At 45.1% G+C, this 22,772-nt stretch overlaps 1 protein-coding gene across 3 annotated transcripts in view; it reads right to left on the minus strand.

Annotated features, from left to right (window-relative positions):
* Positions 1 to 20,611, minus strand: part of JADE1 (jade family PHD finger 1) — a 61,955-nt gene extending 41,344 nt beyond the window's left edge. For 2 of the 3 annotated variants that reach the window (XM_049885332.1, XM_049885331.1), the window contains exons 1-2: positions 19,742 to 19,849; positions 1,475 to 1,552 (exon numbers count right to left, since the gene is read on the minus strand). In XM_049885332.1, coding sequence (XP_049741289.1) covers positions 1,475 to 1,552; positions 19,742 to 19,760 — 97 coding nt within the window. In that variant the 5' untranslated portion in view covers positions 19,761 to 19,849. Of the gene's footprint in view, positions 1 to 1,474; positions 1,553 to 19,741; positions 19,850 to 20,190 lie in introns of those variants that run through there. The other variant, XM_049885333.1, reaches the window with a different exon arrangement.
* Positions 20,612 to 22,772: the final 2,161 nt, after the last annotated feature.

The raw sequence follows: 22,772 nt of genomic DNA on the forward strand, positions 1-22,772 counted from the left end.
GAAAGCAGTTAGTAAGGGCTGTAAAACAGCAGGTGACACAGAAGCTCAGAAGAAGGTGCCCCTGAGGGCTGCGGTGAGCGGTGTGCACAGCCTGCCCCGGCACAGAGCCTCACTGCCTCTCCCCGAAATAAGTGGACAACTCCTTCCCTCTGTGCCCCCTACTTCCATGTATCTCCCCTTCCCTCAGCTCACCCCCTCCATCAGCAGCTCCTGCTGCCTGACCAAAACATCTCAAACCCTTACCTCCTCCATCCCCAGCCCTCACTGCCATCTGGCCACAGTTTATCTTCGCACATACCCCCAAAACCCGACTCCCTTCCCCTGAACATGAATTTGATTTCTCACTGTTCCAACACCTGTATCTGAAGCAGTTACCAAAATGCCACGTTTGAGTTCTTCAGTTTGTCATGTTTCTGGTCCCCTCCTATGCTTCCCGTGGCTGTCTGTGTGACCTGCCCATAGCAGCCAAAACCCTGCTTTCTAGTATGCAGCTTTCCACCTGCTCAACACCAAAAACAACCCTGTTAACCTACAAACCATTCAACCTTCAGGACCAGCTCAACTGTCATCCCCTCTACAGTCTCCTTGTCCCTCCTCTCCTCTGCATCTGTACCTATATATATACATTTCCACAGCACTTCAAGAGACATCTCTGCTACGGCCCTGATGCCTCCCCCTTCACGCCAAGTTCCTGGAAAGCGGCAGGTTCCTCTCCCATCACACAGTACAGTAAGCATTCATTCAAGGCTTCCTGAGTTTGATTTTTAACACAAAACATAAGCTAAGGGGCAGGAACTCAGGCACCGTGCTAGGTACAAAATCCCCTTCTGTTATCCGAGGGAAGGGTCTCTCTGAGTAGTCTGTGAGCTTCTCAATACACAGACGCTGTGACATTTATTTTGACTGCTTGGAAGCCAACGAACTTTTCTGGTTCTCAGCTGCACTGTGAAAATTTGAGGTTGCCAAAGAGCTGAGAGGCAGACAGTAGTAATATTGAATACAGTCATGTTAAAAATCAAGTGAAGTGCACTGACTCGTGACCTATTAAAAACCTGTACTTAGTATTTTCACATCACACTAGGCAGCCCTCTCCCCCCACCTCCATGTATCAAGTTGAACTAGTTAATAATTAACTGGCTTTGATTAAGTTTCCTTTTCATAAAGAGCAATCGTGAAGTGCCATAACGATATTTAGGAAAAACAGGCACTCCCATGACTCTTGGAGCCAGGCTGTCCATCCCTGGGTAACAAACACGAACCCTCAGGAATGCTCGCCTGCAGTCCACCTTCCCCGGAAAGATCTGGTTACAGACCTGCAGGCTCACACTCAGATGTGTTTCTCCCAGCCTTGGCTTTCTCTGACCTGCCTCATACACAGAGGGCCTTGGCTATTTAAAGCATTACATTAAAAAATCATGTTTTTACACTGACCCAAACCCTTGTTTGGCTCCAAGCACAACAAAGCAGGACTTACTGCCATTGTCGTCAGAATCCTCACTGCTGCTGGGAAGGCGACCTCGTTTCATGATCTCCCCGGGAAACAGCAGGCAGCCTGCAAAGCAATGAGACAGCACTTAACCCAAGATGATAATACACAATCATCAAGTTGTGCTTCAGATGGCAGCCCAGGATTTACAGCACACAAAAGCAAACAAACAGCTTTAAGTAGCATTTGAATTGTACACAGGAAAAAAACCATCGATACATAATTAGGTGCAATCATTAACAGGGCAGGTTAAAAACACGGGGGGAGGGGGAAGGCGGTCACGTATCACCAGGTCTTCCGAAACGTGCCAGACTTCTCTCTATATTCCTGACATTATTGCCACTACAAGTAATCTAGGAAGGAGTCTGTTAGCTGACTGGCGCGATGAACACCATGCTTCCTCACTACAGACAGATTCCCATCTTACAGGCTTGGTGGGGCGGGGGGAGATGGGCGCTGTGCCCGAAGGTGTGAACAGTTACTCTGCTCTGGGCATAATTCCACTTCTCAGGCAAATTTTGCTAAAATACTCCTAAAAGCCAAATAATCTAGAGTTCTAGGAACAAAAAGGTAACACAAACGTCTCCTCTAGCCATCTCCATCCCCACTCCCCCCATCTATCCACAGCTGGAACCCCAAAATCCTGTAACAGGAAGGGACCACGGACACCATACAGGGCTGATCCAGACCTCCCTTTTACCCATTAGGAAACTGAAGCCAAAAAAAGGTTATGCAGCAACTTGATCAAGGTCACATTGTGGGCAGGGAGCTTCTAATTCCACACCTAATGCTGTTTCCACTACTTTCGCCCTAACTCCTTTCAGGACAGGTACAACCAGGTGTGGCCAAACTAAGAAGTCAGTATGCAAAGATCCCAGCCTACCCTGCCAACTCCTTCCAGGTAGTTGATGGTCACGGGCCTCCACACCTGAGTAACTGAATGCCTGCATTTAGGAAAAAGGGCAGTGGACATGGACACTGATTGAATAGCCAGTCACCAAACTTAAAATGATCTCGTGGTTCTATTCACACAGGGCAGCTCTCTAAACAAATCGAAAAGGCTTTCCCAAAAGTACTGATCACCTTGATACCTTTCAGAGACCTGATCTCAGTGCCAGAACAATGACTCTCAATAAAGGAGGGGTGCTTTTTCAAATCAGAAAAACTATGGAAGCCTGTCAGCATCCACCCTCCCTCAGAAAAGCACACCCACTCTCTCTCCTCATTGAGAATCACAGCATGAATGACTGGCACCTCCACTGGGAGGGTGGCACACGGGAACAGAGTGGAGAAAAATGTAGAGAACCTCCGTGCTAGAACAAGACAGGGATCTTTTACCAAATCAATGTTCCACTCTACATGTCCTGTAAAAGAGCAATCAAAAGAAAAAGAAAGTGCACTGTACACTGCAGTCTGTTCCCACTTCCTAAACAGACCCGTAGGATTCATTCTAATGTCTGGATCCCTAGTCTGTAAGTGCAGCCACCACCCGTCTGTCAGTGGAGCTTCCAGATTAAGACAGAGCTAGGAAGAAAGGCCTGGTGATTTACTTCCAAAAATCAACCAGTGAAAACGCCATGGATTGTATCAGTCTGATCCAGTTGTGCATGGGGTCGCCGTAAGTCCAAGCTGACTCGAGCGCGGCAAACAATGAAGTCTAAAATCCTATAATTCCAATATTTTATATTTCAGAAACTCACCCAGTTAAAAAAGTTGGTGAGTTCTGGTTTTCCAACTCATTCTTAAAAATCCATTTTAAAAAATTTACCAAGAGGAAGCCTGGCCATGAGTCCTGATCTGAGTTAGGAGTTATCTTAAGGAAACACACATGGTAGGCTGGGGTTTTGTACTGTGGGTGGGATCCCTGTCCTACAGCCCAACCCTCCCCCTTTCAGGGAGGGCCCAGCAATCCATCACTTGGCCTGGGCAAGCCCTCTCCAGCCAAAAGCCTCCATGGCTGACAAACACCTGTGGTCACTCCCGGCCTGAAATTGAAATGACTGTCTTCCCTGCCCTGTCACCCTGTGGAAAACACCCACTGACAGCATCCTGCTCCCCTTTGGACCCATCAGGAAGTACAAGGAGAAAATGGAAAGCCAAAAGGTCATTCACTCCTAATATCAACTTCAGCGTCCCAAGAGTATGCTACCAAAGGACTTTAATATTAGAATGTGCCACCAAAAGAGGGATTCCTTAAAAGTAAGGGTGTGATGCAACATAACAAGAAAGGAGTTTGCCACCTCACAAGCGGGTGTGAGAGCTACATGGAATAAGAGGCTGAGGAAACCGGTAAAACACTTCCCAGCTAGAAACAAGGAAACAAATGCTTATTACCTCTTCTTTGATTCAGGTAACTTAAATTTACCTAAACAGAATAGCTTGGAGAACTTAGAATCTCTTTGAATCAAAATGCCTTCCTCCCAGCTCTCAAACACAAGGCCCAGAGAAAACACTTCAACAAGTCACTAAATGAAAAAATGCAAGCATCGGCCAAAATAGAACGATGCTCCTAAACACGTACACTCTCAAGCAAAATTATGCAAGTAAAAGAGCAAAAATAGTATTTTCCTCCTAATGAATTCCATTCTCATCCACCCTGAAAGATCTTGAGTAATGAAGGTTAAGAATTCTGTACTGTACTCCAGAGAAGCTGGCACAGTAATGGGGGTCAGTACACAGCAGAACTTTCTCCTCTGTGTAATGTACTTAAACCCTGGCATCAAGCTGATTTACCTCACCCAGGGTTACTTACGGTATCAGGAAATCAAAGTACACGTAACTAACTTTAAAATATACAATACAGTGGTTGCATGCTGCAAACACTTTTCCACTAAAAGCCAGTGAGAAAGCAGAGGCCCTTCTGCATAAATAACAATTATCAATAATAACTAAAAGGGGTACTCAATACTCCAGAGAAAGCAGCAAAAGGATCTAATATTTCATAAGAGCAAATTCCCAAAATGTTTAAATACCGAATATATTAGGAGGTGCTAGAAAAAAATACTATCCCTGACCAAGGAAATTCTGGTTTAGTCGGGGAGACAGACAAATTCAGGGGTAGAACGCTTGGTTCCACACAGGAGACCCAGGTTCGATTCCCAGCCAACGCACCCCATACACAGCCATCGCTCATCTCTCAGTGGAGTCGGAAGTAGCTCAACGGCAATGGGTTATGATGCTGAACAGGTTTCAGCAGAGCTTCCAGACTAAAGTGGACTAGGAAGAAAGGCCCAGTGGAAACCCTATAGATCATGGTGATTTGATCTGAAACTGATGATGGGGATGGCGCAGAACCAGGCAGGGTTTTGCACGGAGTCACCATGAGTATGAGTCGGGGGCTAACTTGACAGCAGCAAATACAACACTGCTTGACAGTGGTAAGCACAAGGTTCTCTGAGAACACAGAGGTTGATGGGATCGGGAGGGGTTCTGAAATGAGCCCTGAAGAACAAAGGAAGGGCAGCCAGAAGGAGGAGCACATTATTTCTGACAAAGTACTATAATACATAATGACATACATATTAACTAGTATGCTACTCCAGGCATCATCTTCATACTCAGAATCTTACTATTTGCCCAATTCTTTATTAATAGATGTCTTTTCTTACCCTATATCCAATTGGCAATGCTTGTCAGTTCCTAACATTTGACTCTTTCAAGTTCCTCTAACACTCCACAGGTTCAGTCCTCAACCACCTACACCCAGATCGCTTTAAGCAGCCTTCTGTTCTCCCAGGCTAAAATCTCTCTTCAATTTCCAATTACTACAACAAACTAGGAAACCCTGGTGGTGTAGTGGTTAAGTGCTATGGCTGCTAACCAAAGAGTCGGCAGTTTGAATCCACCACGCGCTCCTTGGCAACCCTATTGGGGGTAGTTCTACTCTGTCCTACAGGGTCGCTATGAGTCGGAATCGACTCCGCGGCACTGGGTTTGGGTTTTTTTTTTTTTTCGCTTATAAAAACTAATCATCTCTAAGGGGTCATCAGAGCTTGAAGCCTACCCCATGGCACTTACAACATGAATAACAACGAGGTGAGCTACTCTCTGTGAAATTTCTCCCTGTTCAACACTGCAAAGGGGTCTAAGTCTTAAACTGTCTAGCCAGAAACTTAGAGGTTTTCTACCATCTGGCCCCTCCCAAGTCTACAAAACCCTCTGTCCTAGCCTGCCCTCAACACTAGCCTGCCTTAGCTGGGCCAGGCCTCCTCCCTACAGGTCCCTTAAAAGCACCCCCTTCTCTTTCAGCTCTCAGCCTGGGCTAATGATGCTCTTATTGTTTAAAGGCACTAAATATCTCCCACCATTCCAACCCCAATCACTTACATTCTGTACCACTCATTTTTACCTTTTTAAAGTTTTACATCTTGCTTTTAAATGTGCTATTTACTTTTAATAGTCAATCAGCTCCTGCCTGGCATCATTACTTAAATGTCCCACATGTGTGTGTGTCTCTAAAGGGTTATATGTTTCTGAAGAAGAAAGATTCCCTCAAGTTAAAAATGAAACAAAGACATCACAGACAGGGCCCAGCTGGTGGTCAAAAACAGGGCCTCACAGGGCAGCTACCACACTACCCTAGAACTCTGGATCCAGTCCTTAACATTGCTTATCCTAATATTCTGTCTAGGTTTCAATGAAATTGACTCAAAGTGATCCAATTTTCAGGGGTCTGGAGTTAACGCACTTGGCTCCTAACTGAAAGGTTGGTGGTTCGAGTCCACTGAGAGGCAACTTGGAATAAAGGCCTCAAGACCTCCCAAAAATTCACCCACTGACAACCTATGGAGCAGAATTCTACTCTGACACACATGGGGTCGCCAAGGATTGGAATCAACTTGATGACAATCAGTTGGTCTGATTTTGGAGTATACACTGACCATGAGAAACACAGCAGCTAGGCAGACAAAAATACTAATCAGTGGACATCTGGGACTGCCCAAAACAAGGAAGACTACATAGGACCCAGATTATAATCAGAATATTGTCTGGAAAATACCAAATAAGAGGAGATAGTTGGCCAAAGACCTTGGATGGATCAGTCAAGTAACAATCCTCTAGTGCCTCCGTCTCTGCTGTAGGGAGGTGCCAATATTAACTGGGTGGTTGCTCAGGGCACCAGCTCCTCAGGTAATACCAACATATTCTTACCCTCTACCCCAAACCTCCAGGTGGAGCAATGGTTAAGAGCTTGGCTGGTAACCAGAAGGCTGGCGGTTCTAACTCACCATCCTCCGTGGGAGAAAAGACTTGGCAATCTGCTCCCATAAAGATTTACAGCTTAGGAAATCCTGTGGGGCAGGTCTACTCTGCCCTATAGGGTCACTATGAGTTGGAATCAACTCACTGGCACATACCACCACCACCCACCCCCTATTTATATTACCTGCAGATCGCTTTCCTTTAGTCTCTCTCTCACACAGATGAAAATGTAGTGGACTGGTTTACATATTAATTCAGTTAAAATTTTATCCAGTTAGATGCCGTAAACAAGTTATGGAATGCCTGCTCTCCAGGAGCTTCTGGTCTACCTGGGGAGAGACAGTGCTAAGCAAATAACTAGACAAGTAGCTTCAGTGTGGTAGGTGCTATGAAGGCTACAGGCTTACTCTTCCTGGATTATGACGGAACGTGGGATGGAACATGAGGCAGCAAGGTATCTCAATGCCTTGAAATTTAAGTTTCCTCAGGCTGAAAATGGGAAAAATCAGCATGCAATAAATTAAGAGCAGCCATTAGCTGAAGGAAGCCATTGCTAAGGTGGCACAGGAATTTGAGAGCGAACAAGTTCAGTGACCTGGGTGTAGTCTCAGGGAGGCATGACTGGTATGTGATTCTAACCAAGAAAGAATGAAAAATGACCTCAGGGATGAGGGGAGAAGGGCTTTTACAAAAGAATCAAGATGATTAAGAATTTGAGGATGTTTGTTCACTGCTATTCCAGGGAAAGAGGGGCTGATTTGAGGAAAACAAACCGTCCAGTTAGTAGAATTACTCTCATGGTGAACAGGAACCATTTATCAGGCCATAAACTCTACAGCTATAATAAGGATTACACCCTAGTGATTTTAATTATCTTATGGCTCATATGCAGAAAGGCTGGTTTCTTCCTCAAAGTGTCAGTTTAATCTGCTACGTTTTCACTCTTACTTATTTCACTCAAGTTTTAGAAGGTACCCAACTACAGACCTCTACATACCTCTTCTCTATGTATCATCTAATGCAGTGTTATGCATTAAATAAAAACCTACTGGGTGAATAACTGAACCCCCGTATATACTTGATTTTTATAAACCATATCTTATGCTCACTCAGCTTAACAGAACTTGAGATGCTTCCACTTTTATATCTAATTGACCTCTATTACATTTGCTTTAAATTTCTTGGTCTCCTTCCCCTCTTGTCAAATAGTTAATAACCTAAAACTTAAATGTACTATATTACTTTCAGAAACCATGTAGACTAACATAAAGCTAAAAAGTATTTTATAATGTACTAAGCCTTTTTGTTCCATTCAGTTGGAATATTATTTTTTAAACACTATGTAACTGATCATTTGATTCCTCCAAGTACTGACTGCAGAACTCCAAAAGATACATTCCATTTTCCTAATAGGTCACTTTCTTGTCTTCCATGGAGTGTACAGTTCTCCAAGTACCCAAGTGTAATAATGATCTACACCTCAGGGAGTTTTCTGTTCCTAAAGATTGTCAAGGAAACTCAAGTGGGTTTCTTAGCTCAGTTTTTAAAGCAAATGTTAATCACCTAGAAATGAAGTTTTCAAACTGGCAACGTTACTGAATTCATATGCTTACAGAGATAGGTCTAAAAATACTTGTGTGACTATAACTAAAAACCAGATTTTTCCTCAATTTAACCAAAGGATTATACCTAGTCCAAAAATGGCACAGATTTAACTGACAAATAGCTTGAATTTAAGTGTTGAAGTTTTAACCTTGTCTAAATATTTCAACTGGGGGAAAAAAATGGGGACTTTTTAAGAATGTGTTCTTTACAATGTAATCCATCAGAATATGTTTAATGAAAATGCTGCCCAAGAGGTCAAAAGTGAAAATATTCAGCTGAAGATTTTATATTAATAAACCACAAAAATAAAAACTGTTTTAAGAACTCCCCCAGATAACCACAGCTATATTTACTCCTATGAACATAATAAAGCCCATGTGCTACAACACATGTTATCAATTCTTTTAAAATTATTTTTAACTCAGATTTTAAAAGTCAAAAAAGGCATTTTTCAAGATTTCAAGAAACTTATAAAATTGAGTGGTTCTGAATGAATCATAAATAGCTCCCATTTGCCAATTTCTAAATAATCTAATCACTGCTTATGAGCCCTAAAACAATCTATTAAGCCCCTTCCAAGCCTCTGTAATTGCTGACTCAATTACAGAGTCAGCAAATGAGGAAGAGCAGCTATGACAACATTCCAGTCACTTGGATTTGGATTTTTTTTTTTCTTTCCCTTGACATGGGAGTAAATGAAGTCACACCCAAACAATGAAGGCAGTCACAATGGCCTTCAATCTTGAGCTTTTATTCCTATTTCCATCTACTCAGAATTCCTTTGTTAGCTCTACATGTTCAGATATGGAAAGATGTCCAAGACATAGTTAAGAGGGAGGGGAAAACAAGCAAACTACAGAAGGAAAAACGAGTTAGAGGAGAGAGAATACATACACCAATTGCTTATATAGTCCTGGAAAAGCATCCAAAAAACCTAATGTGGCTATCACTGGGGAATGGAGCCAAAGTGTTTCAGATAGAATGGGATGGGAACTTTTAACTCCCTTTATGATCTTATATGTATATATACTTTTACCATGATCCAGCACTACTAAAGACTTAAAATCCAAAACCTTTCTTCCCTGCTCTTCACCATATACAGCAGCCCCCTTGGGCACCATTTCTTTCCACCAGCCTTACATAAGCAACCACCAGTAGAGATGGTGTAAATAAAGGCATGTCTGGCTTTAAAAGAACACCTGACCAAAAGGTTCAGGAGGAAAATTTGGAAAACAATGGGATAATGCCATAAAATGCTACTATCCCCCAAACCTCTTGATTAGGTCATTACAAACTTAAAAGCAAAAATTTTTCAAAAGATATGAGTAGCCTATGCCAGTAGGAGATCACCAAAAATGTATACAATAACATAAATATCTAATCCAGACAGGAAAACTAGGATTTAAACTATCTTTAAAGAAAAAAAAATTAAATTTCTCACTGTGATGGTTAATGTCATGTGTCTAGGCCAGGTGCTCCTCCACAATGGAATCATGTTCCATTTTGTGATCTAATGTGAGCAGCCAATTAGTTGAAAAAGGAGTTTTTTTGGGGGGTGTGGCCAGCCTTCAGTATATAAATAGATGTCTTGCAAAGCTCACTCTCTGGACCCTGCGCTCTTCTCATCCACTGACCTCCGGTTCTTGGGATAGTTCTTGGGACAAGCCTGCGGAAATCTCCAGCCTGTCGCCCGACCTGCAGCTCTTGGATTCGCCAGCCCCTACAATCCCACAAGACAGGAGAGGTCTCCAGCCTCCAACCAGACTCACAGATTTGGGACTCACCAAACCCAACAACTGCATAAGCCATTTCAGTGAAGTAGATTTCTATATACATTTCACTGGTTTTTTTCCTGTAGAGAACCCATATTAAGATACTTACCAATTTTGAAGGTAGTACTATTTTGGAAAAAAATGAAAATAAAAAAGCCCCGTTCTACAGATGGCTACCCTTTCCCTCCGCCATGGTAGACATGGTTAATCAATTTGTTCAATCATTTCCACAAGCTCAGACATGACCTTAGAATCTTTAATACACTGCTATCACCCAATCAGAATTCATAGGAGAGATGAAGTCTATTTGCCCTGCCTGACCTATTCCTCTTCTGACACTTTAACAGTTTCCCAAAGAACACTAATCTCTTCGGAGTATATGAAAATAGTTTAATTTTCTAAAGCACTTCACTGTAACCAGAAGTCTGCGTTTCATATTGCCTTTAGGTCTCTGAACCAGATTCTAATTTACACAACACACATACACACACACACAAATCCTCAGGTCAAACTTTAAAAGTTCATTAAAGAACGGCACTTTAGAAAAGCGAGTATGTTAACAACAGTTTCTGAATGAAAAAGGTAAAGATAAAGATGGGAAAGGAGTCTACAAGCTATTATTCCACCAAGGGTGGAATAAATCAATAAATGCAAAGTGTCTACAGGGTAATTTAAAAGATTTTTAAATGCTTAAACCAGATGTTCTTACTTGGGGTATACAAGCAGCTTCTGCAGAAACCAGACTCAACCAGTTAATGACGATCACACTGCACAAAGACTGAAATGCAGCTGTTTTTGAGGAACTTTGTTCCCTGATTATAGCTGGTTGTCAGAAACCATCGGTCACCATTAACAATGTTAAGTCACCAAAAACTTACAAGTGTTGTAAAAGTGACAGAGAAACTCCTAACGTTGCATGTTAGAAGACACAGCTGACACACTTAACGAAAGCTTCCCTTACACATCATCTAAGTTACGTATGAAAACATTTCACCAGAATTGTACAAGTCTTGTTAGAACGGTCAGGGAAACATAAGATGATCCAAAACCCAGCAGCAAGATCTGCAAAGCGTTCTCTGAGGCTAAAGCTCCAAGTCTCAAACCCACAACCAAGCACTCTGACTAGGACGCGATAGGAGGTGCCGGTCAGAATGGAATAAAAGCGTAGAATAAAACTCAAATTCATGAAAAAGACCAGACTTATTGGACTGATAGAGACTGGAGGAACTCCTGAGACTATCGCCCTAAGACACCCTTTTAACCTGGAATGGAAGCCACTCCCAGAGGCCACCTTTCAGCCAAATAATAGATTGTCCTATAAAATAAACAGTAACACCTGTGAGGAATGTGCTTCTTAGAACTAACTATATGAGACCAAAAGGGCAATATTTGCCCAAAAGCGAAGATGAGAAGGCAAGGAGGTGCAGGGAAACTAGATGAGGAAAGCAGGGTGAAAATGGGGAGAGTGCTGGCACATTGTGGGGACAGCGACCAATACCACGGAATAATTTGAGTTTTAATTGTTGAACGAGAAACTAATTTGCTGTGTAAACTCTCACCTAAAACACAATAAAATGTTCCCAAAAAAAGTTCCACATCATAGACTATGTCTACCAGAAATCTTCTCAAAAGGAACCCATAAAGTCATCACTGCACTGCTAACAGAGATTTCAGAGATAATTTAATCTACCTTGTCTAATTTTAAAGACGAGTACAGGCAGTGTCTGGGTTACTAACAAAGATTCGTTCCTAAATCTGTCCTTAAGTCGAATTTGTAGGTAAGTCGGAACAGGTACGTACAGGACTGATTTAGCACCAGTTAGTCAAACGTTTATCTTAGTACGCAGTACATGTTTTACCTTTCCATGCATACAGAACACTTAAGAAGCACTTCCAAACCACACAATGTTTTCATGAGCATCACAAAGTAGTGCATGTGTTTGTTATTACAAACCATTTATTATTTAACTCAAAATTTTAATATGACAGGCTTTATGACAGTCCAATCTTAAGTATGAATTGTCCTGAAGTCAGACTTTGTAACCCGGTGATTCCACGTTCAATTCTGGAGTAAAGCTGCTTGAGCAAAACTGCACAGCTGGGTCTAGAGCAAAGCCCTGCGGCAGAAGGAAAGGCTAGTTCCTAACACAGGCAGGCACTCTCCTGCGTCAGCCTCCTCCTCTCAGGTACCTCGACCCAGGGGCTTCCCTCTCCTCCCTCTCCGGGACATCCACTGGGATTTAGAAAGGGGATATTTGTAAGATTAAGGCCAGGCACCGTATGTTACCAGGGAGCAGACTATTCATATGCAATCAATGAACAATTTGTCCCCTTGGAACTTGAAACATGGTTTCTCTACAGGCTGATAGGAAGATGGTTTCAACTGCTGCTCTGGCTGGTGGAACACAGAACAGGTAGAGCTCGAGGAAGAACGTGTTAGTAGTTCCCTGCACACTGCCACAGGGGTATGAGTCCTGACCAGCAGGCATTAACTCCGAACAGTGTGGCAAACACACCTGCTGCTTGGAGTGACGTCACTTCCCTCCGTTTATAATGCCTATCCCTTTACACAAGGAGCCCTGGTAGAGCAACAGTTAAGGTCTCGGCTGGTAACCAAAAGGTTGGTGGTTGGAACCCACCCAGCAGCTCCGTGGGAAAAAGACCTGGCAATCTGCTTCTGTACAAATTAAAGCCGAGAAAACCCTATGGGGGTGGTTTTACTCAGTCATGTAAGGCCCCTGTGAGTCGGAATCTACTCAACAGCACGCAATATCTTCTCACAACACAAGGTTTCTTGACCTGGCCCCCATGGGGGGCAGGACTGTTAAGGTGTGTTTTCCTAAGTATACCAAAACCCAAACCAAACCTGTTGCCACAGAGTTGATTCTGACTCACAGCGACCCTACAGGACAGAGTAAAACTGCCCCAAAGGGTTTCCAATGGGGCACTTTACAGACGCTGACTGCCACATCTTTCACCCATGGAGCAGCTGTTGGGTTCAAACCACTTACCTTCCATTTAGTAGCAGAGCACTTAACCACAGTGCCACCAGGGCTCCTTTCCCTAGGTATAAAAAAAAAAAATTGCCGTTGAGTCAATTCTGACTCACAGTGACCCTACAGGATAGAGCAGAACTGCCCCATAGAGTTTCCAGGGAGAGGCTGGTGGAGTCGAACACCCAACCTTTTGGTTAGCAGCAGCCCTATCTCCACCACTGCGCCACCAGGGCTTCGAGGTATAAAAACCAAAACCAAACCCGCTGCCTTCAAGTTGATTCCGACTCATAGCAACCCTACAGGACAGAGCAGAACTGCCCCACTGAGTTTCCAAGGAGCGCCTGGTGGATTTGAACTCCTGACCTTCTGGTTAGTAGCTGTAGCTCTTAACCACTACGCCACCAGGGTTTCCTTCGAGGTATAGAGGTTCCCATAAGAAGTCCCTGAGTGGCACAAACGGCTAAGCGCTGACTACTAACCAAAAGGCTGGTGGTTCAAACCCACTCAGAGGTGCCTCAGCAGAGGCAATCTGCTTCCGGAAGGTCAGTCCTGAAAGCCTTAGGCAGCAGTTCTACTCTGTGCGGGTTGGGGTGGCCGTAAGGCAGAGTCAGCTTCACAGCGGCTAACGAGAGTCTCAGAAAGAGCCCTGGAACCCAAGAGTTAAGAACCACAGCCAACAGCCTGTTGAACTCTCTCCACATTTATCAAACAAACTTCTGATTTAACTTGTTTTCTCAGGTTCCAGACAGAAAGGGAACTGAACCACCAGCAGAAACAAACAATCCCTAGACTAGATACTGCTGTCTCACTATAAACCCGGGATCCACAAACTACAACCCACAAGCCTAATGGTGCCCGCAGCCCCTTAGCTAAGAATGGTGTTTACGTTTTTAAAAGGTTGAGAAAGAGAATCAAAAGTACATTTCATGACACAGGAAAATCACCTAAAATTTACATTTCAGTATGCATAAATAAAGTTTTATTGGAACACAGCCTCGCTCATTCGTGTACCTTTGGTCTACGGCTGCTTTAGCACTACAACGGCAGAGTTGGAAAACTGCGGCAGAGACATACAGCCCACAAAGCCTAAAATATTTACTATCCAGCTCTTTAGAGAAGAAGTTTGCTGATCCCTGCTATAAATCAACAGACTGACATGACATTTGTAAACCAGCATTACATAAGTTTAGTTAAATACAAATCAACTACCAGGCTCTGGGCAACTGACAAGTACCTTAAAGCTTACAAAGGTAAGGATCAGACATGCTCACTCCTTAGGAACCCCCTAGCTCAGCCAAGGGTCTCACCTACCTAGAACACGGACAAGCAACCACAGAAAAAAAAGGAGTGGGATGGGAAGAGGGGGGTGCTCTAAGTAATCGAAAAACAGGACGCATCTAAAAACCCATGAAGTGTTATCAAAAGAAAATCCTGGAGACACCTACTTGTGGCCAGCATATGCCAAGTAATAAAAACTTATAACAAGCTTCTTATCTCATGTTCAAGCCAATAACCAATAAGCAGAAAAATGACTGTTGTAGACAAGCATTTTAACAATACACAGTTAACAGCAGCAATAAAAGGAGCAGAGATAAACTATAAAAAGTCACCAGAATTAAAAAGTTTAACTGGAATTCCAGGATGCACAAAAGGGAATCCACAGAGCTCCTGAAATGCCATCCAAATTTCAGCAGAGCCTGCATCTTCTGGGAAGAAGCGCCACCACAGGCTATAGATCTCGAAGATGTCCCTGACTTTTAAAAAAAATTATAAGCCACCAGGATGCAGCCTACACATCTTAAGTGCATCGTTATATTTCAACACTGAAATAACTGACACTCCTAAAGACAGCCATGAGTAATCAGGAAAATTTTTAAATAACATTTAGTATACTTTGTGCAAAACAAAGGTACAAACCGTGCAGCTAACCTCAAGCAACTTGGTAACCTTGCTATCTCCTGCTCCTTATTACAGAGTAAAAGGAGACCTGGTGCTCACTGGTCAAGTGCTCAGCTGCTAACCTTTCAAAAGGTTGGTGGTTTGAACCCCCAGCTGTACCGCAGGAGACAAGACCTGGTGATCTGCTCTCATAACGATTACAATCTAAGAAACCCTACTCTGTCCTATAGGGTCACCGAGTCAGAGTTGACTAGATGGCACACAACCACCACCACGGAGTAAGGAGCAAGGGGTGGGGTATGGGATGCCCACTTTATTCTTCAGTTTGCATCCTCACCACTGAGATCTTTCCTTAAAATAACTGCTTAGAAATTGGAAGCAATTATGAATCTTCAAATTAATAAAAATCTCCTGTGTTGGCATTACAAATGATCAATATTAAAAAAGTATTATTGCCAATTGTGAGTGCTTTCAAAACATGACAAGACTGTGGTTGAATTCCCTCAATAAATAAGACCAAAAGAACCAATGGTTGTAAAAATGAACTTACTTCAACGGTCCTCAGTTGCCTTTTTATATCTTGACTACCTGCTGAACCAACAGCAAAAAATAAACACTAGACTTGTTTTAGAGTAACTTAAAGTTTGGTCTTTCAGCATGTTGAGCACACATCATAGCCCTCTGGTCTAGATATTAAGAAAGATTAATCACAAAAATACACACACCCTTCCCCCGTGTCTAAGCTTCCCATCCCCAATCTGGCAGTCTTTACTTTTGTTGCTTTCAAGGTGAGGAAAAGCATCCTTAGGAATCATTCGAGTTCTAGTCTACATAAATCCACAATAACATTGCCAGAGTCTAGGTTCAGTCTCCACTTAGGGTAGATTTTCCCTCAATTCCCTGATACTCAACCCTAGCTAAGTTACAGACAAGGTGTCACTTCCACTCACAAGTAAAAGGGCCACTCCTACACCTACTAGGAATACAGAGTAACTACTCCATTCGAGCCCATCAACTGTGGTCCCTCATGATCATGGGCCAATATTTTTACATGAAAAGTACACTAAGCAAGTGACAATACATTCTCTTTCAATCAAGCCTCAAATTTTCTGAGCCATTATATTCTACGAAGATAACAATTAGATATTAATCGTCCAAATGTTAAACACATGATCACTTATAAAGTGCTACAAAATCTTGAAAATGGAGAAAACAGCCTGAACACTAAAACTTCCAAGGAAACAACTTCTACGTCTCAGGAATTAAAATACTTTCCCAACTAAAGTTCCTACTAGACTTCTGATAGCCTTCCGAGAACTCCAAGGAAACCTACCCTTTACTTTAAAAAAAAAAAAAAAGGCACTGTCGAATATGGTGCCAATTTTTTAAGTTACAGGCTTGGACAAGGGAAAGGAAAGAAGTTTAAAACTGGCATAACTCCCACTATTGTAACAAGACAAATTTTTAAATACCAATCCATATAAAAGAGCAAGAAGTACTGGCAAAGATTTTCATAATGTCCCCTTTTTCTCTGGAGGAAGTCTATAAAGCTTGTGGAAAAACAGGGTTTATAATGCAAACTGACACAGCATTAACGTAATGGCATCACAGGTGCCCCATAACACTGGACAGGGAAGAGCTTCACAAACAGGAAGGTGAGCTAAAGAAGCGGAAACGTGACAAATTCATATGCCTCCTCCCAACTAACCCTGAAGGTGTGGGATACGATCAGTGTTTGATGTCTTAACGTTTGCTGTTCCAACCACCTCAGTATCGAAACACAAATATTTGACAATTCTTTTTTCCACAAGTCTGTGGGTAAACACATCGTGCAAACAATATTCTTTAAAGTATTTTTCAAACTCTTGATCTCTACATTCTAAATTAGAATAAAACACTACTTTGATTTCTTTTTTTTTTCCTTAATCCAGCCATGATTTTATTTCCAAAGGCTTGCCTCCTTAGTGTCAGATATTTTGTCAAAAGATAGTAGAGATTAAAATCTATTAAGGGAGAATAACCAGATGCAGCGCATGTTCCTCCACTGGACAGTGATTTGGGCAAAGTTGCTCTGACTGTATTCTGAGGCCAACTGTAGAAATCTGAGTAAGTTTCAGTATTAGATAAAATAAAACCAAGATAGCTAACAGGAAAAAAAGCTCCTGACAGACCTGCATTGTTGTTGATGTGTACAGTCGAGTTGATTCCAACTCACAGTGGCCTGTAGTGTAGAGTAGAACTGCCCATTACATTTTCAGGTCTTTAGGAGAACAAATCACCATGTCTTTTCTTCCAAAGAGCAGCTGGTGGGTTCAAACCGCCAACCTTTCAGTTAGCAGCCAACATAGTATGGGCTCACTTTCATTAAAACACACACACAGAAAATGATCTGTAAAGCAACAGTGGCGATCTGAGTGGTGGGAATTGACGTTTTTACTTTACTTGTTTCTCGGTGTTTTCTTATTTACAATGTACATGTACTCCCCATCCACCCACTGAGTCCATTCCTACTCACAGTGACCCCACTGGGTTTCCAAGGCTGTAAATCTCTACAGAAGCAGGCTGCCACATCTTTCTCCCCAGAAGCCACTGGTAGTTTTGAACTGCCAACCGCTCAGTTAGCAGTCAATCGCTTTAACCACTGTGCCACCAGAACTCCTTTGTATTTACACTATCACTTGTATAATACTTTTTTAAGCTACTAACAACTCCAAGTCAAAATCGATTATTTATTGAGGGCCCACTATAAGTGAGGCACATAGAGGTCTGTTTTTATTGTCACCAAGTCCTCCAAGTTTTTTCAGTTAACTCTTTTCTCCCAAGCTTTTGCGCAAGCAACAGTTCATGTTTCTAAAAATATGACATTTCCCTAATGGAAATGCGTGCTTATTTTTCATTGTTTTCCCTTTACAGCTACTCCTTCAACCCTGGCAAATAATATAAAGAATAAAACACTAGCTTATAGGCTGGAGAAGAAAATAAGGGTTTTTCTCCCCCTTTAAACGAGTATCTATCCAGTTTAAATCTGTGGCAACCCACCCATAACCAACCACCTTTGTTACTAGAAAGCAGACTGTGACCTTAAAATGTAATCAAGTTCAAGTTCTACTGCAAGTTCAGGCAACTGCCCCTTATCTCTGCTAGTACCGGGATGAAGGGAGAAATGAGGAAACCTAACAGTTAAATCGCTGAAAATTATATTTGTTTAGATGCTGAAATGAAAATACCTGGTAAACTACACACACAAAAATATAAAGGCTCAAGAAAGACCATAAAACACCAACAATCGGAAAGTCATCTGACTTAAAACAGGCATTAAATGAAACTACGACGTCTAGGATAAAAGGGCAATATAAAACTCTGGGTTGCTGGAATTTGCTAGGAATGGATCTCCCCTTCATATGTTGTCCACTCTACTTCAAAAAAGTATCGAAGGTGTTAAATCAGATTAAGTTATGCAAAATCTTCCTTTCTTGAGCTAGAAGTGATTAACTGTGATTTGACCTAAACATCTAAACATTCACTGGTCACTCACTACCTAAATGAGCTTATAGGGAAATTATTTCTCTGTATGTTAAAACTACTTCATTAGCTTTGAAAGGTGTCAGCATTGAACTACAAGTAGCTAGAGAGCTAGCCTTTCACAGCAGCTTTTCTAAAAAGCATAAACAGTTCACTTAAAACCTTGGGAAAGAGCGTTCCCATTACTAGAAACCTCAGATTCTCTCCCACTTTCCTAAAATATGTGGCTTTTTTAAGTCATTCACTCACTGCAGCTATCGTTTTACAGAAAGAAAATTTAAATTCCCCTTCGCTGGAGTGAAGAGGACGAGGCGCCCCCCCCCCCCCCCCGTTACTAGAAAGCCAGGTAAAAGCTGCTTTTAAACGGTCTCCGGGTGACGACGCATTCCTAACGGGTTTCGAAGGCACGTTTAAATCGCCCGCTTTTTTGTTTGCTCGCTGCATTCACCGGGCGCCAGGACTACGGCCGCCTCCACGCGCCCGGGAGGGGGAGCCCCGGGCCGGAGGAGCTCGGGGTGAGGAGAGCTCGAGGTGAGGGAACCCGGGATGGGGAGTCCGGGGGTGGGGAGCCCGAACGAGGAGTGAGAAGGGCGGGATGGGGGGCCCCAAGAGGAGAAAGCCCGGGGTGGGGAGCTGGGACACCGCCCCGCATCGCAGAACGCACCGCTCCGCTCCCGCAGCCGCTGAGGTGTGCGCAGGGCCGCGGCTCCGCTCAGCGCCGCCCCCTCCCTCCCTCCCTCCCTGCCTCCCTCCCTCCGTCTCTCCCTCCCCCCTCCTCCTCCTCCTCCTCCCGAGGCGACAGAAACAACAGCGCGGGAGGAGGGGAAAGTAACTCCCGGCACCTCCGCCGGAATTAGCCCCGATGCAGTGATGACACCTTCTCTTGGCGCAACCAAGCCCCGCTGCCTCCGCAGCGGCGTCCCCGCCGCCGCCCTCTCCATTCGAAAGTGGCCACCCCCCGCCGCCGCCGCCGCCGCCGCCGCCGCCGCCGCCGCTCCTCCCGCCCCGCCGCTGCCAGCTGCACCAATCCGCTCGGCCCCAGTTGCAAATCAAACGCTCCCTCGCGTCCAGAAGCCACTTGCGCCGCTGGAAACGGCCGCGCCGTCCCCCTCCCAGAGTCCCTCCGGGGCGGCACCTTCGGGCTGGGGCGGGCGCGCCGGCGAGAAACGGTTGGGAGATGGAAGCAGCGGCGGCGAGCAGCCCCGAGCGGGCTCGGCTCCGGCTCCCGCCCCCAGACAGTTCTGGAAACTGTGTATCACCTCTGTCACAGGAAGCCATCCGGCGAGGAAGGCGGCGCGGAACCAACAAACAAACGCCTGCGGCCGCCCGCCGGAATCGGCACGGGGACGGCGACGGGCTGCGGGCCGTTCCCGGGGCGGGGGCGCGGCGGCCGCCCCCGCGCCGCGGGCTTTGTGCGGGGTTCCCGCGGCGCGGGCGCGGCGGGCCGGGCGTCCCCGCCCCCGCAGCCCCCACCCCCGCCCCCGGCAGCGCTTCGGGGACCGTTAGGTGACGCTCCGGCCGCGGCCGAGAAGCGGCCGCCGCCCGCCCCCATTTCCACACGGGGCCGCCTCTTCTCCAACGCCAGAGGCGGGCTACAAAAGTTGGCCCCAGGGCCACCCAGCACCTGCCCACGTGCCGCGGAGGCTCGCTCCCGGGTCTCCCTCGGCCCCGTCCCCCCGCCACCCTCGGCCGCCAGGTCACCTATTACCGGTGGGAGGGGAGAGAGGCTGCTATTTAAACGCCCGCGGAAGTTGAGGCACCCCCACTAGCGGGTGCCGTGCACCTGCCTCCTGCCGCCGCGCTCCGCCACTTTGAGCAGCAGCCGCGTCCTCGGCCCCGCCTCCTGCCCGAAGGCGGGCGGGGGGAGCGGGAAGGAGGTGGAAGGGATCGAATTTCTCCAGCAAATGGGACCGTTCCGACAGGAATCGGTTCCCCGGTCAACATTCCACATTCCATCCTTCTCTTGCATTTGCAAGCCAGCGCCGAGCAATCCGGAAAGCCCGATGGCTACCGAACAACAGCCCCCAACTCACAAACACACACTCACAGGCACGAGACACGTGCACTGAAGAGCTTTGCAACTTGCAGTCCCGCGGAACATACTGCACGTTCGTTTAAGGCAGCAGAGACCAGGCGACCCCACCCCCACAATTTGCAGATGGTGCCAAAGGTTGCAATATGCAATCCATTTTAAGTTCATGATTAATCGGTACTTCGCTCTACCTATGCAACTCCTTCCCAGTTGCACCGATGAAGGGTTTTATACTTCCCACGCAGTCCTGCTATAAGTAAAAGGTCTGATCATTGGAAAACCAATTTGAAAGAATCAAATTGCCAAGCTGTCCCTCCACCCCCTACTCACTGCCCTTGAATTGATGCAATGAATATTTTGGACATGTGGTGACACGGTGACAAGAGCCAGGACTGGGGCCACCCCACACGGATGTACCTACACATACACACACCTATGTTTGGACAAATATAGTGCCCCCCAACACGGTCACACACACTCTGGATTCAGATATATACGCGGACCTGCGTTCTGCCATTGCCATCTGTCTACCAAGTTGCTACAATGCTTTCCACTTTCGTGCAGTCCAATGCACTTTGGCTTTTTAAAGAATTCTATAAACTAAACCCAACTAAGCCGGGCTTCTGCTCCTGATTGCGTTTAATTGATGATTCACCTGAAAACCACATGTTCTTCACAAATCCAAAAGAAGAAAAAGCTGTAAGTCTTCAGCCCCCCAAAATTGAAAAAAAAAATACCACTGATAAAACTTACTGATTCAAAATACATCAATTCTGAGGATCCAAAAATCATCCTCTCCTCCTCGTCTCCAGCCCCCGCCCCGGCAATGCCCAAGTTACTGTTGGGATAGTAACGCTGCGCTGGGCGGCTGCCTCCCTCCCTCTTCGCTGCATATCGAGAACCCAATCTTTTGGCGCCATATTAATGACGTACTATATTATTTCCACTAGGCAGCGACCTTCGGCATTAAATTACTCCCGAGAACTCCCGAGCACAGCAACAAAACCATCAAATATGGCTGAGCCTGCTCGGCTCGTCCTGCAGCCGCCGCCGCTGCTACCGCCGCCACAGCCGTGGAATCCGGACGCGCAGACGAACCCACCCGCGGACACACGCGTGGCGCGCCCACCCCGCGCGCGGCCCGCGCGCGTACCTGCTGCGGAGGGGCTCGGCCAAGGCGCCGCTGGGCTCCGCGCGGCTCGCTCGCTCCGCGCCGCATGAGTTCGGGCCGCGGCGGGCGGGCGGGCGGGGAGCCGGGCGGGCCCCTGCTCTCGCCGGCGCGTACACACCCGGCACTCGCGCACGGAGGCACTCTCGGACGGGCGTTTGGCTTGTTATGGAGGAAGGACTGTGTGAATCAAACTCATTTCTGGGTCACTGCTGCCACAGGGGGGAGCACTTTAATCCCTTGCCAAAACGAGAGGGTGGGGACGAGAGGGCGGAGGGAGCGCGCGGGGAGCCGGCGGCGCGGGGGACTCGGTCCCTTGTTAACTCTTGCCAGCCCTCGCCGCAGCCGGCTCGGCCTGCAAAGGCGCCGGCCTGCGTCCGCGGGGGATTGCAAAGAGCGCCACACTTCAGATCCTGAAAACCTCTTCCCTCCTGTGATCCCAGAAATTCTTGAGGTATCTCCAGGCAAGGAGGTGGATTTTTAAAAATTATGCCCTTCAAACTGCTCCAGTTCTAACTCTTGTCTGACATCGCCACACCTAGATATGGATTGTTTGTAATTATGTAGATAAAATACAGCTATTAAGATGTGTAACTTGGGTATGAAGTTTTTATTATTTAGGATGAATGGCAAAACAAGTTCTTTTTGTTTTATGGTATCGGTTTTAGGGAGTTGTAGGTTAGATTGACATTTTTAAATACAGAGAATCAGTTCTTGAGCCTCAGTGTGTCTTTGCCTAAGTTTGTATCAAACCGATAATTGCAAATGATTAATCATTTAATAGTGATTTTAAAAAGAAAAAGTTATTTATAAATTGAACATTTTGGTGTTAAACCGTATTACAGAGCTGGACATCTTTCAGATTTGAGAATTGGGCGTAATGTTAACACTGGAGTTGCAGACTAGTATAAAATGAGTCACCAGAGATGCATTTTTGAAGTATTTGTGTGTAAAAATGAGTAATGATTTTCCACAGAATGTAAACTTGCTTTTTCACCCAGATTATGGACCACTTAAAAAAATAAGGATGTATACGACATTCAGTTTCAAAAGGAAAAAGACCTCTAAGGACAGATTATAACTCCCATTC

This window comes from Elephas maximus, chromosome 5, assembly GCF_024166365.1.
Source record: "Elephas maximus indicus isolate mEleMax1 chromosome 5, mEleMax1 primary haplotype, whole genome shotgun sequence".
Classification (NCBI taxonomy): domain Eukaryota; kingdom Metazoa; phylum Chordata; class Mammalia; order Proboscidea; family Elephantidae; genus Elephas; species Elephas maximus.